Here is a 19,575-nt window from a genome sequence, read left to right on the forward strand (position 1 = left end):
TTAAAATGTATCAATTCAGAGACAAATTTGACATTACACATTTGAGTTTTAACAGTTTTATGTGCTATTGCAAAGTAAAGACATTTGCTGTACTGCTCAAATAAAAAGTCTCAAATAAAAAGTCTGTAGATGAAACGAATGAAAGATTATCTTGATCTCATTAAATGTTCTGCAGGAATTTGTTAATTGAAGAGACAATAATGGAAACATTAGTAAAATATCAACTTAAATTAATAGGTGGATGTCCTGTTGGGCCTAGGTTATTGCCCAAAGAAGTATTTTTTTTGTTTTTCAGTAATAAATGATGCATCTAAATTTCATGACTTTAACTAAAAAACAGTGATTGGATTGTTTCAATGAAACATTTCAGCAGAGCCAACAGAATCATGAAAGATTCAACCAAGTTTTATTAATATTCAAGTTTTCCTTCTCCCTTAACAATAGCTTCATGTTTCGTGGTGAATTGTCGGTCACCAGAGGAGATCATTATATAAAAAACCTTAATTTTTGCATTCAGAGGAAATCAACGTCATTTTTCTGACCACATTTGAGATGGATGTAGTCAGCTTCTGAGGAGGAGTATGCTAAAGTATATAACATGATATGTTCTCTTACATCTAGGTGGCGCTCTAACGATTGATAAATATTAATGTTTAATGACAAAATATTTAATATAACAACACATGTGGGTAGCAGACTTTAATGTAAATAAAACATATAATATTTCTATTATTGTATATTAAACTTTGCAGCATAGACACAGAGTAAAAAAATGTAACCTCAGTGTCTCCACCTTCTCAAATTTACCTTCACAGATGACACCAGCATCTTCACTGTGGCTGCAGTCGTGAGATCCAAACCCTGAGTGGCGACACTCAAACAGGTTGGATTCCCAGCCTGTGCATGTCACCTGGTCCAACCAAATGGATCCTCTGCCCGCTCCAAATTTTGCATTAGTTGGTGCAGAGAGGACCCTACCACAGCCCAGCTGCCTACATACCACCTGAGCATCCTCCAGGCCCCAAGAATCATCACACACTGTCCCCCACTGCCCACTGTGGAAGATCTCCACCCTGCCAGAGCAGGAGCCATGTCCTCCATTAACTAAGCGAACATTCCCTTGAGATTCTGTGATAAAGGGGAATACATACAAAAAATAAAGAAATGCAAGAAAACAATAATAATGTTGGAATTAGCTCCTATAAACAGGTAGATTAACATTGCAAATTACTCAATTCAAACTCCACTTTCCTTCAACTTTAAATATTTAGCAAAATTGAATCATTCGATGTCTAAGAGTCTGTAGGTAAAATATTTTAGTGTAAAGTGAATATAAATGTGTAATAGTTGGTCACTGAAAACCTCTCACTTAAAATTTTTATCAGGGACAAAAGTCAAATAGGTAGAAACTTGAGTCCATCCACCTTCTCAAATTTACCTTGACAGATGACACCAGCATCTTCACTGTGGCCGCAGTTGTGAGATCCAAACCCTGAGTGGCGACACTCAAACAGGTTGGATTCCCGGCCTGTGCATGACACATCATCCATCCAGATGGGCCCTGTGCCTTGTCCAAATCGTGCATTAGTTGATGCTGAGAGGACCCTACCACAGCCCAGCTGCCTACATACCACCTGAGCATCCTCCAGGCCCCAAGAATCATCACACACTGTCCCCCACTGGCCTCTGTGGAAGATCTCCACCCTGCCAGAGCAGGAACCGTAAGCCCTATTTACCAGGCGGACCGCCCACTCAACTGCTGTGCTGTTGTCCACTGCTGTTGAACCAGTGACATTAACCTGAAAAGCTGGAGAGGTCTGTGGTGTTGAAGCAGGTGTGGAATAAGGAAATCCAGGGTCTGTTTACAATTAACAAAGAAATACACATAAATAATAATAACAGTACAGCTGTGCTGAAGGAATCTTGTTAAAAACAGTTTGAAAACAAAATTTTTTAATTAATTTGTTAGCGTGTATTCATATTTAAAATGTATCAATTTGAAGACAACATTGAGATTACACATTTGAGTTTTAACAGTTTTATGTGCTATGGTAAAACACAAGGACATTTGCTGTACTTTCACAGAGAAACCCTCCCAACAAAAACTCAAAAGGTCTGTAGATGAAACGATTTGAAGATTATCTTGATCTTTTTAAATATTCAGTGGGAATTTGTTAATGAAAGAGGCAGTAATGGAACCACCAGTATAATATCAACTTAAATTAATAATGGCGTACATCCTCTTGAGTCTAGGTTATTGTACAAAGAACGATTTTTTTTTTCAATAATCGATGAGGCCTCTGAATTTCATGAATGTAACTAAAATGCAGTGATTGGGTTCTTTTAATGAAATATTGCGGCAGAGCCAACAGAATCATGGAAGTTTCAACCAACTTTTAAGAATATTCAAGTTTTCCTTCTCCCTTAACAATAACTTGATGTTTCATGGTGAACTGTCTGCCACCAGAGGAGATCATTATATGAAAGCCCATAATTTTTGCAATCAGGAAAAAACTTAAAAATATTTTTCTGACCACATTTGAGATGGATGTAGTCAGCTTCTGAGGAGGAGTATGCTAAAGTATATAACATGATATGTTCTCTTACATCTAGGTGGCGCTCAAACGATTGATAAATATTGATATTTAATGACAAAATATTTAATATAACAAAACCTGTGGGTAGCAGACTTTAATGTAAATAAAACATATAATATTTCTATTATTGTATAATAAACTTGGCAACATAGACACAGAGTAAAAAAATTGGACCTCAGTGTGTCCACCTTCTCAAATTTACCTTCACATATGACACCAGCATCTTCACTGTGGCCGCAGTTGTGAGATCCAAACCCTGAGTGGCGACACTCAAACAGGTTGGATTCCCAGCCTGTGCATCGCACATCATCCATCCAGATGGGCCCTCTGCCCGCTCCAAATTTTGCATTAGTTGGTGCAGAGAGGACCCTACCACAGCCCAGCTGCCTACATACCACCTGAGCATCCTCCAGGCCCCAAGAATCATCACACACTGTCCCCCACTGCCCACTGTGGAGGATCTCCACCCTGCCAGAGCAGGAGCCATGTCCTCCATTAACTAAGCGGACATTCCCTTGAGTTTCTGTGATAAAGGGGAATACATACAAAAAATAAAGAAATGCAAGAAAACAATAATAATTTTGGAATTAGCCCCTATAAACAGGTAGATTAACATTGCAAATTACCCAATTCAAACTCCACTTTCCTTCAACTTTAAATATTTAGCAAAATTGAAGCATTCGATGTCTAAGAGTCTGTAGGTAAAATATTTTAGTGTAAAGTGAATATAAATGTGTAATAGTTGGTCACTGAAAACCTCTCACTTAAAATTTTTATCAGGGACAAAAGTCAAATAGGTAGAAACTTGAGTCCATCCACCTTCTCAAATTTACCTTCACAGATGACACCAGCATCTTCACTGTGGCCGCAGTTGTGAGATCCAAACCCTGAGTGACGACACTCAAACAGGTTGGATTCCCGGCCTGTGCATGACACATCATCCATCCAGATGGGCCCTGTGCCTTGTCCAAATCGTGCATTAGTTGATGCTGAGAGGACCCCACCACAGCCCAGCTGCCTACATACCACCTGAGCATCCTCCAGGCCCCAAGAATCATCACACACTGTCCCCCACTGGCCTCTGTGGAAGATCTCCACCCTGCCAGAGCAGGAGCTGTAACCCCTATTTACCAGGCGGACCGCCCACTCAACTGCTGTGCTGTTGTCCACTGTTGTTGAACCAGTGACATTAACCTGAAAAGCTGGAGAGGTCTGTGGTATTGAAGCAGGTGTGGAATAAGGAAATCCAGGGTCTGTTTACAATTAACAAAGAAATACACATAAATAATAATAACAGTACAGCTGTGCTGAAGGAATCTTGTTAAAAACAGTTTGAAAACAAAATTTTTTAATTAATTTGTTAGCGTGTATTCATATTTAAAAAGATTCAATTCAGAGACAAATTTGAGATTACACTTTTGAGTTTTAACAGTTTTATGTGGTATTGCGAAATAAAGACATTTGTTGTATTTTCACAGAGAAACCCTCCCAGCAAATCTCAAATAAAATGTCTGTAGATGAAACGAATGAAAGATTATCTTGATCTCATTAAATGTTCTGCAGGAATTTGTTAATTGAAGAGACAATAATGGAAACATTAGTAAAATATCAACTTAAATTAATAGATGGATGTCCTGTTGGGCCTAGGTTATTGCCCAAAGAAGTAATTTTTTTTGTTTTTCAGTAATAAATGATGCATCTAAATTTCATGACTTTAACTAAAAAACAGTGATTGGATTGTTTCAATGAAACATTTCAGCAGAGCCAACAGAATCATGGACGTTTCAACCAAGTTTTATGAATATTCAAGTTTTCCTTCTCCCTTAACAATAGCTTCATGTTTCGTGGTGAATTTTCGGCCACCAGAGGAGATCATTATATAAAAAACCTTAATTTTTGCATTCAGAGGAAATCAAAGTCATTTTTCTGACCACATTTGAGATGGATGTAGTCAGCTTCTGAGCAGGAGTATGCTAAAGTATATAACATGATATGTTCTCTTACATCTAGGTGGCGCTCTAACGATTGATAAATATTAATGTTTAATGACAAAATATTTAATATAACAACACATGTGGGCAGACTTTAATGTAAAAACACATAATATTTCTATTTTTGTATAATAAATTTTACAGCATAGACACATAGTAAAAAAATGTAACCTCAGTGTCTTCACCTTCTCAAATTTACCTTCACAGATGACACCAGCATCTTCACTGTGGCCGCAGTTGTGAGATCCAAACCCTGAGTGGCGACACTCAGAAAGCTTGGATTCCCTGCCTGTGCATGCAACCTCATCCATCCAGATGGATCCTGTGCCTGCTCCAAATCGTGCATTAGTTGGTGCAGAGAGGACCCTACCACAGCCCAGCTGCCTACATACCACCTGAGCATCCTCCAGGCCCCAAGAATCATCACACACTGTCCCCCACTGCCCACTGTGGAAGATCTCCACCCTGCCAGAGCAGGAGCCATGTCCTCCATTAACTAAGCGAACATTCCCTTGAGATTCTGTGATAAAGGGGAATACATACAAAAAATAAAGAAATGCAAGAAAACAATAATAATTTTGGAATTAGCCCCTATAAACAGGTAGATTAACATTGCAAATTACCCAATTCAAACTCCACTTTCCTTCAACTTTAAATATTTAACAAAATTGAAGCATTCAGTGTCGAAGAGCCTGTAGTAAAATATTTTAGTGTAAAGTGAATATAAATGTGTAATAGTTGGTCACTGAAAACCTCTCACTTAAAATTTTTATCAGGGACAAAAGTCAAATAGGTAGAAACTTGAGTCCATCCACCTTCTCAAATTTACCTTGACAGATGACACCAGCATCTTCACTGTGGCCGCAGTTGTGAGATCCAAACCCTGAGTGGCGACACTCAAACAGGTTGGATTCCCGGCCTGTGCATGACACATCATCCATCCAGATGGGCCCTGTCCCTTGTCCAAATCGTGCATTAGTTGGTGCTAAGAGGACCCCACCACAGCCCAGCTGCCTACATACCACCTGAGCATCCCCCAGGTCCCAAGAATCATCACACACTGTCCCCCACTGGCCTCTGTGGAAGATCTCCACCCTGCCAGAGCAGGAGCCCTAAGCCCTATTTACCAGGCGGACCGCCCACTCAACTGCTGTGCTGTTGTCCACTGCTGTTGAACCAGTGACATTAACTTGAAAAGCTGGAGAGGTCTGTGTTCTTGAAGCAGGTGTGGAATAAGGAAATCCAGGGTCTGTTTACAATTAACAAAGAAATACACATAAGTAAGAATAGTGCAGCTGTGCTGAAGGAATTTTGTTAAAAACAGTTTGAGAAAAAAATGATTTTTTTAATTAATTTGTTAGCGTGTATTCATATTTACAATGTATCAATTCTGAGACAAATTTGAGATTACACATTTGAGTTTTAACAGTTTTATGTGGTATTGCGAAATAAAGACATTTGACGTACTGCCACAGAGAAACCCTCCCAGCAAATCTCAAATAAAAAGTCTGTAGATGAAACGAATGAAAGATTATCTTGATCTCATTAAATGTTCTGCAGGAATTTGTTAATTGAAGAGACAATGATGGAAAAATCAGTATAATATCAACTTAAATTAATAGGTGGATGTCCTGTTGGGCCTAGGTTATTGACCAAAGAAGTATTTTTTTTGTTTTTCAATAATAAATTATGCATCTAAATTTAATGATTATAGCTAAAATGCAATGTTTTGGTTGTTTCAATGAAACATTTCAGCAGAGCCAACAGAATCATGGAAGTTTCAACAAAGTTTTATGAGTATTCAAGTTTTCCTTCTCCCTTAACAATAGCTTCATGTTTCGTGGTGACTTGTCTGCCACCAGAGGAGATCATTATATAGAAAACCTTAATTTTTGCATTCAGAGGAAATCAAGATCATTTTTCTGACCATATTTGAGATGGATGTAGTCAGCTTCTGAGCAGGAGTATGCTAAAGTATATAACATGATATGTTCTCTTACATCTAGGTGGCGCTCTAACAATTGATAAATGTTGATGTTTAATGAGAAAATATTTAATATTTAACAACACATGTGGGCAGACTTTAATGTAAATAAAACATATAATATTTCTATTATTGCATAATAAACTTTACAGCATAGACACAGAGTAAAAAAAACGTAACCTCAGTGTCTCCACCTTCTCAAATTTACCTTGACAGATGACACCAGCATCTTCACTGTGGCCGCAGTTGTGATATCCAAACCCTGAGTGGCGACACTCAAACAGGTTGGATTCCCGGCCTGTGCATCTCACATCATCCATCCAGATGGGCCCTGTCCCTTGTCCAAATCGTGCATTAGTTGGTGCTAAGAGGACCCCACCACAGCCCAGCTGCCTACATACCACCTGAGCATGCTCCAGGCCCCAAGAATCATCACATACTGTCCCCCACTGGCCACTGTGGAAGATCTCCACCCTGCCAGAGCAGGAGCCATGTCCTCCATTAACCAAGCGAACATTTACTTGAGTTTCTGTGTTAAAAAGAAATACATACAAAAAATAAAGAAGTGCAAGGACTAAATAATTATTTGGGATGATTCACAATAAAATGTTGATCAACATTGCAATCTACCCAGTTTAACCAACACTTTCCTTCAACTTTAAATGTTTAACAGAACGGAAGTATTTAATGTCAAAGAGCCTGTAGGTGACAAAATTTAGTGTCAACAAAACACTATTTTTTTACAGTAATAGTTTGTGGCTTAAAACCTCTCAGTAAAAATTTTATCGGGGACAAAAGGTCCAACAGGTGGACACCTAAGTGAATCCTACTTCTCAAATTTACCTTCACAGATGACACCAGCATCTTCATTGTGGCTGCAGTCGTGAGATCCAAACCCTGAGTGGCGACACTCGAATAGGTTGGATTCCCGGCCTGTGCATCTCACATCATCCATCCAGATGGGCCCTCTGCCTTGTCCAAATCGTGCATTAGTTGATGCTGAGAGGACCCTACCACAGCCCAGCTGCCTACATACCACCTGAGCATCCTCCAGGCCCCAAGAATCATCACACACTGTCCCCCACTGGCCTCTGTGGAAGATCTCCACCCTGCCAGAGCAGGAACCGTAAGCCCTATTTACCAGGCGGACCGCCCACTCAACTGCTGTGCTGTTGTCCACTGTTGTTGAACCAGTGACATTAACCTGAAAAGCTGGAGAGGTCTGTGGTGTTGAAGCAGGTGTGGAATAAGGAAATCCAGGGTCTGTTTACAATTTAAGAAATACAAATAAGTAATAATAGTGCAGCTGTGCTGAAGGAATCTTGTTAAAAACAGTCTGACAACAAGGTTTTTTAAAATTAATTTGTTAGTGTGTATTCATATTTAAAATGTATCAATTTGAAGACAACATTGAGATTACACATTTGAGTTTTAACAGTTTTATGTGCTATGGTAAAACACAAGGACATTTGCTGTACTTTCACAGAGAAACCCTCCCAACAAAAACTCAAAAAGTCTGTAGATGAAACGATTTGAAGATTATCTTGATCTTTTTAAATATTCAGTTGGAATTTGTTAATGAAAGAGGCAGTAATGGAACCACCAGTATAATATCAACTTAAATTAATAATGGCGTACATCCTCTTGAGTCTAGGTTATTGTACAAAGAACGATTTTTTTTTTCAATAATCAATGAGGCCTCTGAATTTCATGAATGTAACTAAAATGCAGTGATTGGGTTTGTAATGGAATTTCTTTCACTTATGTACTAATCACATTATTTTATTGTATAATGCCTTGGTGCCACTGATTTTAACATGTCTGACACCAATACTGTAAGACAAATGGTGGGGGTCTATTTAGGAAGTTGGGGGAAGCAGACAACTCCACAGGAGGGAGAGTCTTTTGTCTCTTCAAGGACTCTGGGAGGTAGCAAGGGGGTGTAACCCTTAAGGTGTGAAACAGCTATGTACTGCCTTTTGTTCCTGGAGAAGGTATTTAACTGAGAGCCACACTAGGCTCAGGGAGACTCTGCTGACCCTGCCCCGTGGTCATGCAGGCTCTCCACCAAGCTTGGTTTTCTGTTCTTTGTGTGCTTTGATTAAAGAATGTTAGCTACCGCTCACCACTCATCTGCAGGCTTTATTTAAGTGGAAAAACTTCCACAACAGAATGGCGCTGCGAGCAGGGTGGTCCGTGTGGTCGCTGAACAACGGTTCCGTGGACGGGCTGATCACCCCTGAGGAAAAAGGTACCTTTGTCCTACCAGCTGTTGAAGCAAAGGAAATGGAGGAGTCACGGAGCCATGTGTTTCAGTCACCACCGAGACCATCAACTTTGAGGGGACTCCTGCAGATGGGTGAGTTGTAGCTAACTTGTATACAGTCATGGAGAGTTTTTGTCTGGCCGAGGGGGCGCTGGCCGACTCCGGTTCGAGTCTCCGGAGGAAAATCCTGGTGGTTTGAGACCCCAGGCTTGTGTTGGGAACGGCCCATCACAAGGACAGTGGCTCGAACACGTTGTTGGGGAGAAGCCGGCCCAGACCTGTGGTCAGTCCAAGTACGTCACAGGGACAGCGGCTCGGGTACACTGTCGGGGAAAATCCTGGTGGTTTGAGACCCCAGGCTTGTGTTGGGAACGGCTCATCACAAGGACAGTGGTTCGAACACGCAGTTGGGGAGAAGCCGGCCCAGACCTGTGTTCGGTCCAAGTACGCCACAGGAACGGCGGTTCGGGTACACTGTCGGGGACCATTTCTGCGTACTACAGTGCGCAGAGTGGCGGTGTTCGTTCCTTGGTCCGTAGAAGGCAAGGAACCTCATGGGGGACGCCTCCTGTAGTAATGGGAAACTGGATCCAGTAAAGCGGCAGGCCTTCCACCAGGCGGCCAGAGACAAAACTCAATAACTGACTGTATGATAAGAACTGAGTAACAGTATGTTGTGAGATTGCAGAGAATGGTTGTGTGGGAAAAGTTGATGTGTGTGTAAAAAAACAGTGAAAAATGGGGTTCAAAATGTTGAAAATAGGGAACAAAAACAAGAAAGGAAAAAAAAAAGAGAGGAGTGTAGAAATGTGTGTAAAAGTTGTTTCCAACTAGCAGGAGAGGGTGGTACTGCAGGCCACCAGCTCCCCTAGTGTGGACACACAAAAAATTTCTTTTTAGCAGAATTGTTGATGAAAATAAGTAAAAAATAGGAAGAGGGTTTGGTGATTTTCAATGTAGAACAACTACAATCTCTCTGGGTTTTTAAGAAAGGGGACTTCAGAACCAGAGAGGGGAGACGTGTTTTTTTTAAGCAGTGATAAGAATGATCAAAATGTCTCAGTGTGTCACTTGCAGGTGAAGAGCAGACCCTGATCAATTTTTCACGTGCAGCAGTTGGAAGAAAATTATAGGTTAACATCATTTAGAAACACTCAAGCCAAGTTTTGGCTGAATTGTTTTACAGCTTAACTTCCATGTGTTTGTCACCCTGAGAACACAAGCTCCAAGAATCTCTCCCTGAAGACAAGAAATGCAGTTCCAGAACAACGAGATGGATATCAGGAGCTCACAGCAGTATCCCGAGCAGTGAAGAAAAGGTCCAGCAGCAACAGCTGTGCAAGACAGCGACAGCAAGGAGAAAAATGGCATCATCACGACTGGATGGATGGATGTGCATTTTCAATGAGCTGCAACTTCACTGTGTGTAAATGGACCTTTGAAAAGACTGAGTTGGACATTTGCCACTTTTGGAGCAAAATGGCAAGATGAGACAGTGGAAAACACAGGACAAAGCTGAAAGACAACTGACTCTCACTGGACTGCTGCAAGGGGGAGAGATGAGATGAGACCACAGTGGAAGGAGCAGGGGAGAACATGGCTGTTTTAGTGTGGGAACTGAAATTTGGGTTTAGGAAACTGGGAAGAAAAAACGACTGCCTTGCGTGGAGAATTGAAAAGTGTCTGGAGCACCGCAAAGAGGAGAGGTACACAAAAATTACACAAACAGAAAAATGCATTAATCCTACTAACACAAACACACATGCAATGAAGCTCATGAAGACCAAATAGCATTTTAAGCATGCATTGCTGTTACCATCATCTTGTCCGGTTCATTTAGTAGGTTAAGAAGTGATACATAGACTAGTGAACTAGTATTATTTTGGGGAAGGATGATTGAATTATTGCAAGGGTGAACAGAATGATGCAGGGGGGTCAGATGAGTGGAGACTAATAGATTATTGAGTTTCTTGTTTCTGATGTGTGGGGGAGGTCTTATCATGACACACATCTGGTTACATGGGGGAAAACAAAAACTCGTTATCTAATAGAATATTGTTGTGTGAGGTGTGACTGGTGGATGAAAGTTTTGGGGAAGTTTTGCATTTTCTTTGGTACCACTTTGAAACTGCCAATTAGTTTTGTTTTGATCTATCATTCTAAGAGAGCATGCTTAGACAACTTCTAAAAAGAGGCCTTCATGTTTTTTGATTTTTAACAGTGCACTGAGATTTTTGTTTGGCAATTTTCTCTTTTGAAGCGGGCCTGCAAGATCGGGATCGAAAGCGCTACACAACATGTTGAACAATCGCAAGTGAGTTTCTCCAAAAAATTAAAATGGGCTCGGGAGAAAGCCACTTATTTGGGACAATCAGAAAACAAGTCCCTGCCAAAAAGGATTCAGCGAGGTAATCCGGTCTAAATTCTTTTTTCTTTTTTTGAAATGACGTCATTGCTGGTAGTAGAAACTTATTGCATCACGAGGTTCTACTGTCAGCAAATAAAAAATGGGGACTGATTGGACTGACAAAGCTTGACTGACTTGACACCAGTATGCAAGATTGCACCTCCACCTTGACCTGACAAAAGGGTGGATGTATGTATGTATGTTTCTTTTTACAGGAGCAGAAAGATGACAGCAACAGGTTGCATGAGCTTTTGGGCCGTGCTGACTTAACCTTTTAACTGCCATTTTCTGTGTCTTTGAATTTACCAGCAGTGTGTTATTCATGACCTTGTATTGTTTACAGTGCAGAGGTCACTGTGAGAAAGTGTGCATACAGATGCGCTGCGCTAACACCTATTTTTCCACAAAAGAGGGTTAATCATATGATCCAATCACATGATTTACAGCAGGACACACCACTGGCTAATGTTTTTTCTTACGACAGGGCCTGGAGTGAAACTACTCCAGGGGAGAAGCCCTGTGAATTTTTAAGAGACTATGTACAACTTCATTGTGCATGTCTAATTGTGCTAAGCTGACATAGGGCAAAAGAGGGTTTTCCGGGGAAGCTTTCAATTTTAAATTGCAGAGACCGTGACATGAGGGATATGGAAGGATTGACGCAGATGCAGACCATGGCTGGGAGAGAACGCTTCAAGAGGACCAGTGAGAAGCAGGGACCATCTGCAGGACAGCAGACAAACGACAGTGGGCTGTACCACTGGGCTTCCAAAGGATTGTCACGAGGAGATTTTGAACAGCAAAAATCTTAAAATAAAATGAAAGAGTTTCGCCGTTGACGTTGAGGAAGACAACTAAGGTGTACGACGTGCTCTGCCTTAAATCTACAGCTGCGTTGGAACAGAAATCGAGGGATGAAGAGAGCGTGCCAAGCTCCAAAAGTAACAGCACAGAGGGAGATCAACGTTGGAATTATGACTCTGTAAATGGCACAGACACCAGGAGCCATGACTGTGACTGGGAATGACCACCTAATGCTGTTTCACTTTGCCATGCAAAGTACTTTGACACTCTGGAGAAGTCCTTTCCTCTGTATCATTGTTGTTGCCATTTGCATGTGAGAGCTTAGATTGTGGGGAGGATTAAAGATGAACAAAGGGTGGTGAGAGAACAGTGAAGTTAGGATACACAGTGTGAAACTCCTTTAAGTGTAAAATAATGTTGATGTGATTACAGAATGTCAGGAAAGAAATTCTGGTTTTAATGTGATTCTTGATTTAAGAATCAAAGGGTGGGATTGTAATGGAATTTCTTTCACTTATGTACTAATCACATTATTTTATTGTATAATGCCTTGGTGCCACTGATTTTAACATGTCTGACACCAATACTGTAAGACAAATGGTGGGGGTCTATTTAGGAAGTTGGGGGAAGCAGACAACTCCACAGGAGGGAGAGTCTTTTGTCTCTTCAAGGACTCTGGGAGGTAGCAAGGGGGTGTAACCCTTAAGGTGTGAAACAGCTATGTACTGCCTTTTGTTCCTGGAGAAGGTATTTAACTGAGAGCCACACTAGGCTCAGTGAGACTCTGCTGACCCTGCCCCGCGGTCATGCAGGCTCTCCATCAAGCTTGGTTTTCTGTTCTTTGTGTGCTTTGATTAAAGAATGTTAGCTACCGCTCACCACTCATCTGCAGGCTTTATTTAAGTGGAAAAACTTCCACAACAGGTTCTTTTAATGAAATATTGCGACAGAGCCAACAGAATCATGGAAGTTTCAACCAACTTTTAAGAATATTCAAGTTTTCCTTCTCCCTTAACAATAACTTGATGTTTCGTGGTGAACTGTCTGCCACCAGAGGAGATCATTATATGAAAGCCCATAATTTTTGCAATCAGGAAAAAACTTAAAAATATTTTTCTGACCACATTTGAGATGGATGTAGTCAGCTTCTGAGGAGGAGTATGCTAAAGTATATAACATGATATGTTCTCTTACATCTAGGTGGCGCTCAAACGATTGATAAATATTGATATTTAATGACAAAATATTTAATATAACAAAACCTGTGGGTAGCAGACTTTAATGTAAATAAAACATATAATATTTCTATTATTGTATAATAAACTTGGCAACATAGACACAGAGTAAAAAAATTGGACCTCAGTGTGTCCACCTTCTGAAATTTACCTTCACAGATGACACCAGCATCTTCACTGTGGCTGCAGTCATGAGATCCAAACCCTGAGTGGCGACACTCAAACAGGTTGGATTCCCAGCCTCTGCATGTCACCTGGTCCAGCCATATGGATCCTCTGCCCGCTCCAAATCGTGCATTAGTTGGTGCAGAGAGGACCCTACCACAGCCCAGCTGCCTACATACCACCTGAGCATCCTCCAGGCCCCAAGAATCATCACACACTGTCCCCCACTGGCCACTGTGGAGGATCTCCACCCTGCCAGAGCAGGAGCCATGTCCTCCATTAACCAAGCGAACATTCCCTTGAGTTTCTGTGTTAAAAAGAAATACATACAAAATATAAAGAAATCCGGGACTCAATAATAATTTTTGTGATAAGTCACTGTATACTGTAGATCAACATTGCAAACTACCCAGTTGAAACTATACTTTCCTTCCACATGAATGTTTAACAAAATGGTAGTATTCAATGTCAAAGAGCCTGTAGGTAAAATATTTTAGTGTAAAGTAAAAATAATTGTATAATGGTTGGTCACTGAAAACCAATCAGTTGAAATTATATCGAGGACATATAGTCAAACAGGTGGGACCTCAGCCTTGCCACCTTCTCAAATTTACCTTCACAGATGACACCAGCATCTTCATTGTGGCCGCAGTTGTGAGATCCAAACCCTGAGTGACGACACTCAGAAAGCTTGGATTCCCGGCCTGTGCATGACACATCATCCATCCAGATGGGCCCTGTGCCTTGTCCAATTAGTGTATTAGTTGGTATGGACAGGACCCTACCACAGCCCAGCTGCCTACACACCACTTGAGCATCCTCCAGGCCCCAAGAACCATCACACACTGTCCCCCACTGGCCTCTGTGGAAGATCTCCACCCTGCCAGAGCAGGAGCCGTAACCCCTATTTACCAGGCGGACCTCCCCCTCAACTCCTGTGCTGTTGTCCACTGCTGTTGTACCAGTGACATTAACCGGAACGGATGGAGAGGTCTGCGGTCTTGAAGTAGGTGTGGATAAACCAAAGCCCAGGTCTGTTGAGTTCACTTCTGTTTGACATTGAAAAAGAAATACAAATAAATAATAGTAGTGCAGCAATGATGCTTAAACCATATTTTTTATAAACAGTTTATTTTAAGAACAACATAACAAAAATAAGTGATTTGCTTCAGTGCACCCACATGAAAAGTGTTGCAGTTCCAACACTGTATGCATGCTTTCATATTTCGGGCTACATAAGGTTGTAGATGCAATAGTTTCCATAGCAGGTTTGACCAGTATTCCTCAGTAATAGACACGCTGGTCCACAGTGTTTATGTCATGCTTTGCCTCTTGCAAGCATGATATTGGTTGTATGAATTATCAAATTACACACCCAATATCACCAAAATAGCAATTGCAGTAATTGCCTTTCCAAGGACTGCACATTTTGCAAGTAACTGGAGCATGGGATCCACACCTGTTTGAGTTTATACATCTCACTTTTATTCTTTGCTTTAAGCACATTTCTGACTATCACGCACTTTCACATTATGATGGTGCATTGGTGGCAATTTAGAGTACAAGACTGTGAGTGTGTGAAGCCTGGGACAGATTTAACAACATAGATTCCAAGGTTTTCTGGCAAAAAAAAAATATCATAAGATGAACAATTTAAAATTTCCAAGGTGTTGAACTGACCACAGATCATTTTGAGCTTATAAAATCTCAAGTTGAAATCTGTAAAAGTAAAGTACCAGAAAATGGCTAAAATTCAGCCAAAATATAATAATAATAATAATAATAATAATAATAATAATAATAATAATAATAATAATAATAATAATAACAGCAATAATAATAAACAAGAACAAGAGGAAGTGAATTTTCCTCATTGTCCCCTTTCCTCAATTAAATGTGATATATGAACAGTTCGATACTGGCTACCCGAATGACTGCTAGAGTTTGTTATGTACAGATGTCAGCTCAATTGTTTGTTTCCAAAAAAACAAAAAAGCAGAAGATGCATGAAAGATATCAATAAAGAAAGGAATGGGCACTCAGGGAATGCTTGTATATAGGGCCCAGAGTTCTGTGCTACAGCCCAACATCCACCTGTGGTGTTTCGTCCTTCCATTTCTGTATGGTTGGGAGTTTCTGGATTGGCAAGACAAGTGATTCCATCCTGAAGATCTGTTAAAAAGATAAGCAATCAGTAGTTACTATTGTCCTGTTAAATACTACAGTAAAATATAATATTTATACTTTAATTGAACACATAATATTAACTTTATTTTATTGTGATAAAGTTTTAAAATTAGTTGTTAAACTTGCTATATTTTCACTTAATTATTTGAATTTGCAAAAATCAAAACTTTTTTTATCCTTCCCTACACAAACGATCTACTGATAAAGATTATGTTAAAAGGCTGTGAAGAAGAAATTCGAATTTGAGTTTGTTTGTGATGACATCTTCAGCTTTTTGTACGCTTGTTAAATTAGGCTTTTGAACTTGTTTAAACATTTGAACTTGGGTATTTATTTATTTATTTTTGTTGTGTTGCGGCTGGATAGTGTAGTGGTAAGACTACATGCCTTTGGAATGGGAGTTGTGGGTTACTGTATCCAGTAAGCGTCCCTAGGCTAGACCCCCGCATGCTAACCAAGAATGAGCGAGAGACAGAGTAACCAGAACACACTGATGAGAAGTGGGCTACTAGAAGAAGATGGTATAAGTGGGCAAGAAATGAAAATCGGGTGCTGTTGGAATGCTACTACGCAAGTAACCCCAGCAGAAGGGGTTACATGAATAGGATAAGGGACCTATGGAATCTTCGATACCCAGTATCCAGATTGATGGTGAAACAACTAGTAGCTCAGTGTTCTAAAATTCGGAAGAAGGTACTGCTCTCATGGCTAGAGATTGATGAGGTACAACACAATGTTACGGCAAGGGGCGGCAGGACGACAGGTCAGGGAGGAGATATCATCATCACCCCCACCCGAGTTTGGGTACCAAGCCCCAAGTGCGATGGAAGACGACGTGTTGTGAGAGGAACTGACCTGAAAGATGGCATCATGGTGAAACTTGAAACCTGGACCCTCCATAGCCAATTACCAAGGCTACGTGAAGTACCCTCTGAGGATCTACTAGATGATGTGAATGCAGCACTGCCACAATTACCGAGACTAACCAGCTGACCAAAGCAGCAGTGATCAGTGAGTGATCAGCCACAAGGAGCAGTACCCTCCATGGAGAAGGAGACTAGACTACAGAAAGGTACAATGAAGAAGGTGCCTAAGAAGTACAGCAAGCTGTGAAGCTGCCGAGCAAAGAGGTATACCAGAAAAACAGAAGGCAGGAGAATAAACCAGTTGTTCTCCACAGAACCATCCAAGGTGTAGTCGTAGTGGCATGGGAATATGAGAACAACACCACCAAGGCTGGAGACATAGCAATACTGGAGGAGCATATGTGATAAGCGTGCAACACATAACAAAGCTCATGAGCACTACCATTACTGAACCCGAGCATGGTTCAGTAACCATCACATTGGCAGACATCCAAGAAAGTGTCTCCAGAATGAAGAATTGGACATCACCAGGCCCCGACATGATTCACAATTACTGGCTGAAGAATCTGCTTGCACTCCATGAGCATCTCGCAGTACAAATGAACCAGCTGTTAGTCAATAAGAGACACCAAGAATGGCTAACTGAAGGCCTGACAGTCTTGATCCCCAAGGGTTCACCAGAACCTGCCTCAGAACCACATGGAAGCTCCTGTCACGCATCACAGCGGCTAAGATGAACAGGCACATTCCTCAAAAAGACACATAAAGGAATTGGGAAGAATACCAGAGGAGCAAAGCACCAGCTACTGGTAGACAGAGCACCACCAGGATACACAGCAACAACATTGGAATGCAATTCGGATTGGAGAAGTGTAGTTGTAAGGTAGTCAGAACTGAGGGGATTGTACTACTAGATGGTAACATTGGCAACAAATATCTAGGAATCTCCACAGGAAAATGGGAACCACAAAGAGGCCGCAGGTAAGCTGCAACCACCAAATACCTGCAGAGGGTCAGGCAAGTCCTGAGATGTCAGCTGTAATAGAAAGAACAAGATTCGGGCAATCAATACCTATGTCCTGCCCGTGATCACATACCCTGCTAGGATAATAAGCTGGCCAAAGGAGGAGATAGAAGCCACTGACATCAAGATAAGAAAGGTTCTAGATCATGGATGAAGGGTTTCACCCCAAGACGGAAGGAAGGAGGCCAAGGACTGGTGAGTGTCAGAACCGCTGTTCAGGATAAGACAACAAATATCCATGAGTATATCAGGAAGATGGCCATAACCAACCTTGTGCTTAATGAATACCTCAGCAGTGTTGGGAAGGTTACTTTTAAAATGTATTCCACTACAGATTACAGATTACATGCCCCAAAATGTATTTTGTAACGTATTCCGTTACATTACTCAATGAGAGTAACGTATTCTGAATACTTTGGATTACTTCATATATTATCATGCTTTTTACAATTACACAAATGTACTAGTGCAGTGTGATTTATTACTATTACTTAAGGTTATTTGCCATATCAATAACAACTAATGTCACGGTACTGGGTCATGTGACCCAGTATGTGGGTTGTTAATGTGTCATTTTGTATTCATTTGTGTTCTAGTTTCAGCTTAGCTCATCCAGTCAATTTCTAGGTTGCTGTTAGTCCTTTGCTTCTTAATTTCTTTGTGTCATCTTCTCCTGTGTTAAAGTTCCCCTTGCTGTTTATTAGGTGTTATTGGTTATGTTTCTTGCCTGCCTGGTTAATGTTGTCAAATTTGTGTAAGCCTGCATCTTGTCATGTTTTCCTGTTTATTTTGAAAGTCCAGTTTTCATGTCTTTGTGTTTTGGTTTACATTTCCTGTGGATTATTATGTTCATCCTAGTCAGCTGTTTCCTCAATGTCTCCACTTTCCCTGATCATCTCATGTGTATATTTAAGTCCTTTGTCTCTAACTGTTCTTTGTCAGGTCGTCTGTTATCCTTGCCACAGACTTCATAGTTTTCCCTCGTTGTTTCACTGTGTTTCAAAGCATTCCTAGTTACTCTGTGCTCATAGTTTTTCATAGTTCTTTCACAGAGTGTCATAGTCTTTTAGTTTACACAGTGTTCTTAGTCTCCTTAGTTTTCCCAGTTTCAGTGTGTCTCTAGTGTTGTTCTCATGCCATCAGCCACAATAAAGGCTCGCTTTATATTTGGAAACTTAGTGATGCTGAAAAACTAGTTCATGCATTTATTACTTCCAGGCTGGACTACTGTAATTCATTATTATCAGGATGTCCTAAAAACTCCCTGAAAAGCCTCCAGTTAATCCAACATGCTGCAGCAAGAGTCCTGACAGGGACTAGAAAGAGAGAGCAGATTTCTCCAGTATTGACTTCCCTTCATTGGCTTCCTGTTAAATCCAGAATTGAATTCAAAATCCTGCTCCTCACATACAAGGTCTTAAATAATCAGGCCCCATCTTATCTTAATGACCTTGTAGTACCATATCACCCTATTAGAGCACTTCGCTCTCGCTCTGCAGGCCTACTTGTTGTTCCTAGAGTATTTAAAAGTAGAATGGGAGGCAGAGCCTTCAGTTTTCAGGCCCCTCTTCTGTGGAACCAGCTTCCAGTTTGGATTTGGGAGACAGACACTATCTCTACTTTCAAGATTAGGCTTAAAACTTTCCTTTTTGCTAAAGCATATAGTTAGGGCTGGACCAGGTGACCCTGAATCCTCCCTTAGTTATGCTGCAATAGACGTAGGCTGCCGGGGGATTGAGTATTTCCTTTCCAGTCACCTTTCTCACTCACTATGTGTTAATACACCTCTCTGCATTGAATCATATCTGTTATTAATCTCTCTCTCTCCTCCACAGCATGTCTTTGTCCTGTCTTCCTTCTCTCACCCCAACTGGTCGCAGCAGATGGCCCCGCCCCTCCCTGAGCCTGGTTCTGCCGGAGGTTTCTTCCTGTTAAAAGGGAGTTTTTCCTTCCCACTGTCACCAAGTGCTTGCTCATAGGGGGTCATATGATTGTTGGGTTTTTCTCTGTATTTATTATTGTACGATCTACTGTACAATATAAAGCGCC

At 40.9% G+C, this 19,575-nt stretch overlaps 1 protein-coding gene across 1 annotated transcript in view; it reads right to left on the reverse strand.

Annotated features, from left to right (window-relative positions):
- The window catches only part of LOC116320801 (deleted in malignant brain tumors 1 protein), a 90,568-nt gene that overhangs the window by 2,163 nt on the left and 68,830 nt on the right, over nucleotides 1-19,575 (reverse strand). The window contains 9 exon segments of the mRNA XM_039604276.1: nucleotides 808-1,128; nucleotides 1,439-1,858; nucleotides 3,431-3,850; nucleotides 4,788-5,138; nucleotides 5,397-5,738; nucleotides 6,781-7,101; nucleotides 7,416-7,835; nucleotides 13,436-13,746; nucleotides 14,051-14,370. Of these exon segments, the coding sequence (XP_039460210.1) occupies nucleotides 808-1,128; nucleotides 1,439-1,858; nucleotides 3,431-3,850; nucleotides 4,788-5,138; nucleotides 5,397-5,738; nucleotides 6,781-7,101; nucleotides 7,416-7,835; nucleotides 13,436-13,746; nucleotides 14,051-14,370 (3,226 nt within the window).

The sequence above is a fragment of the Oreochromis aureus genome, linkage group 20 (genome assembly GCF_013358895.1).
Source record: "Oreochromis aureus strain Israel breed Guangdong linkage group 20, ZZ_aureus, whole genome shotgun sequence".
NCBI classification, from domain to species: Eukaryota; Metazoa; Chordata; class Actinopteri; order Cichliformes; family Cichlidae; genus Oreochromis; species Oreochromis aureus.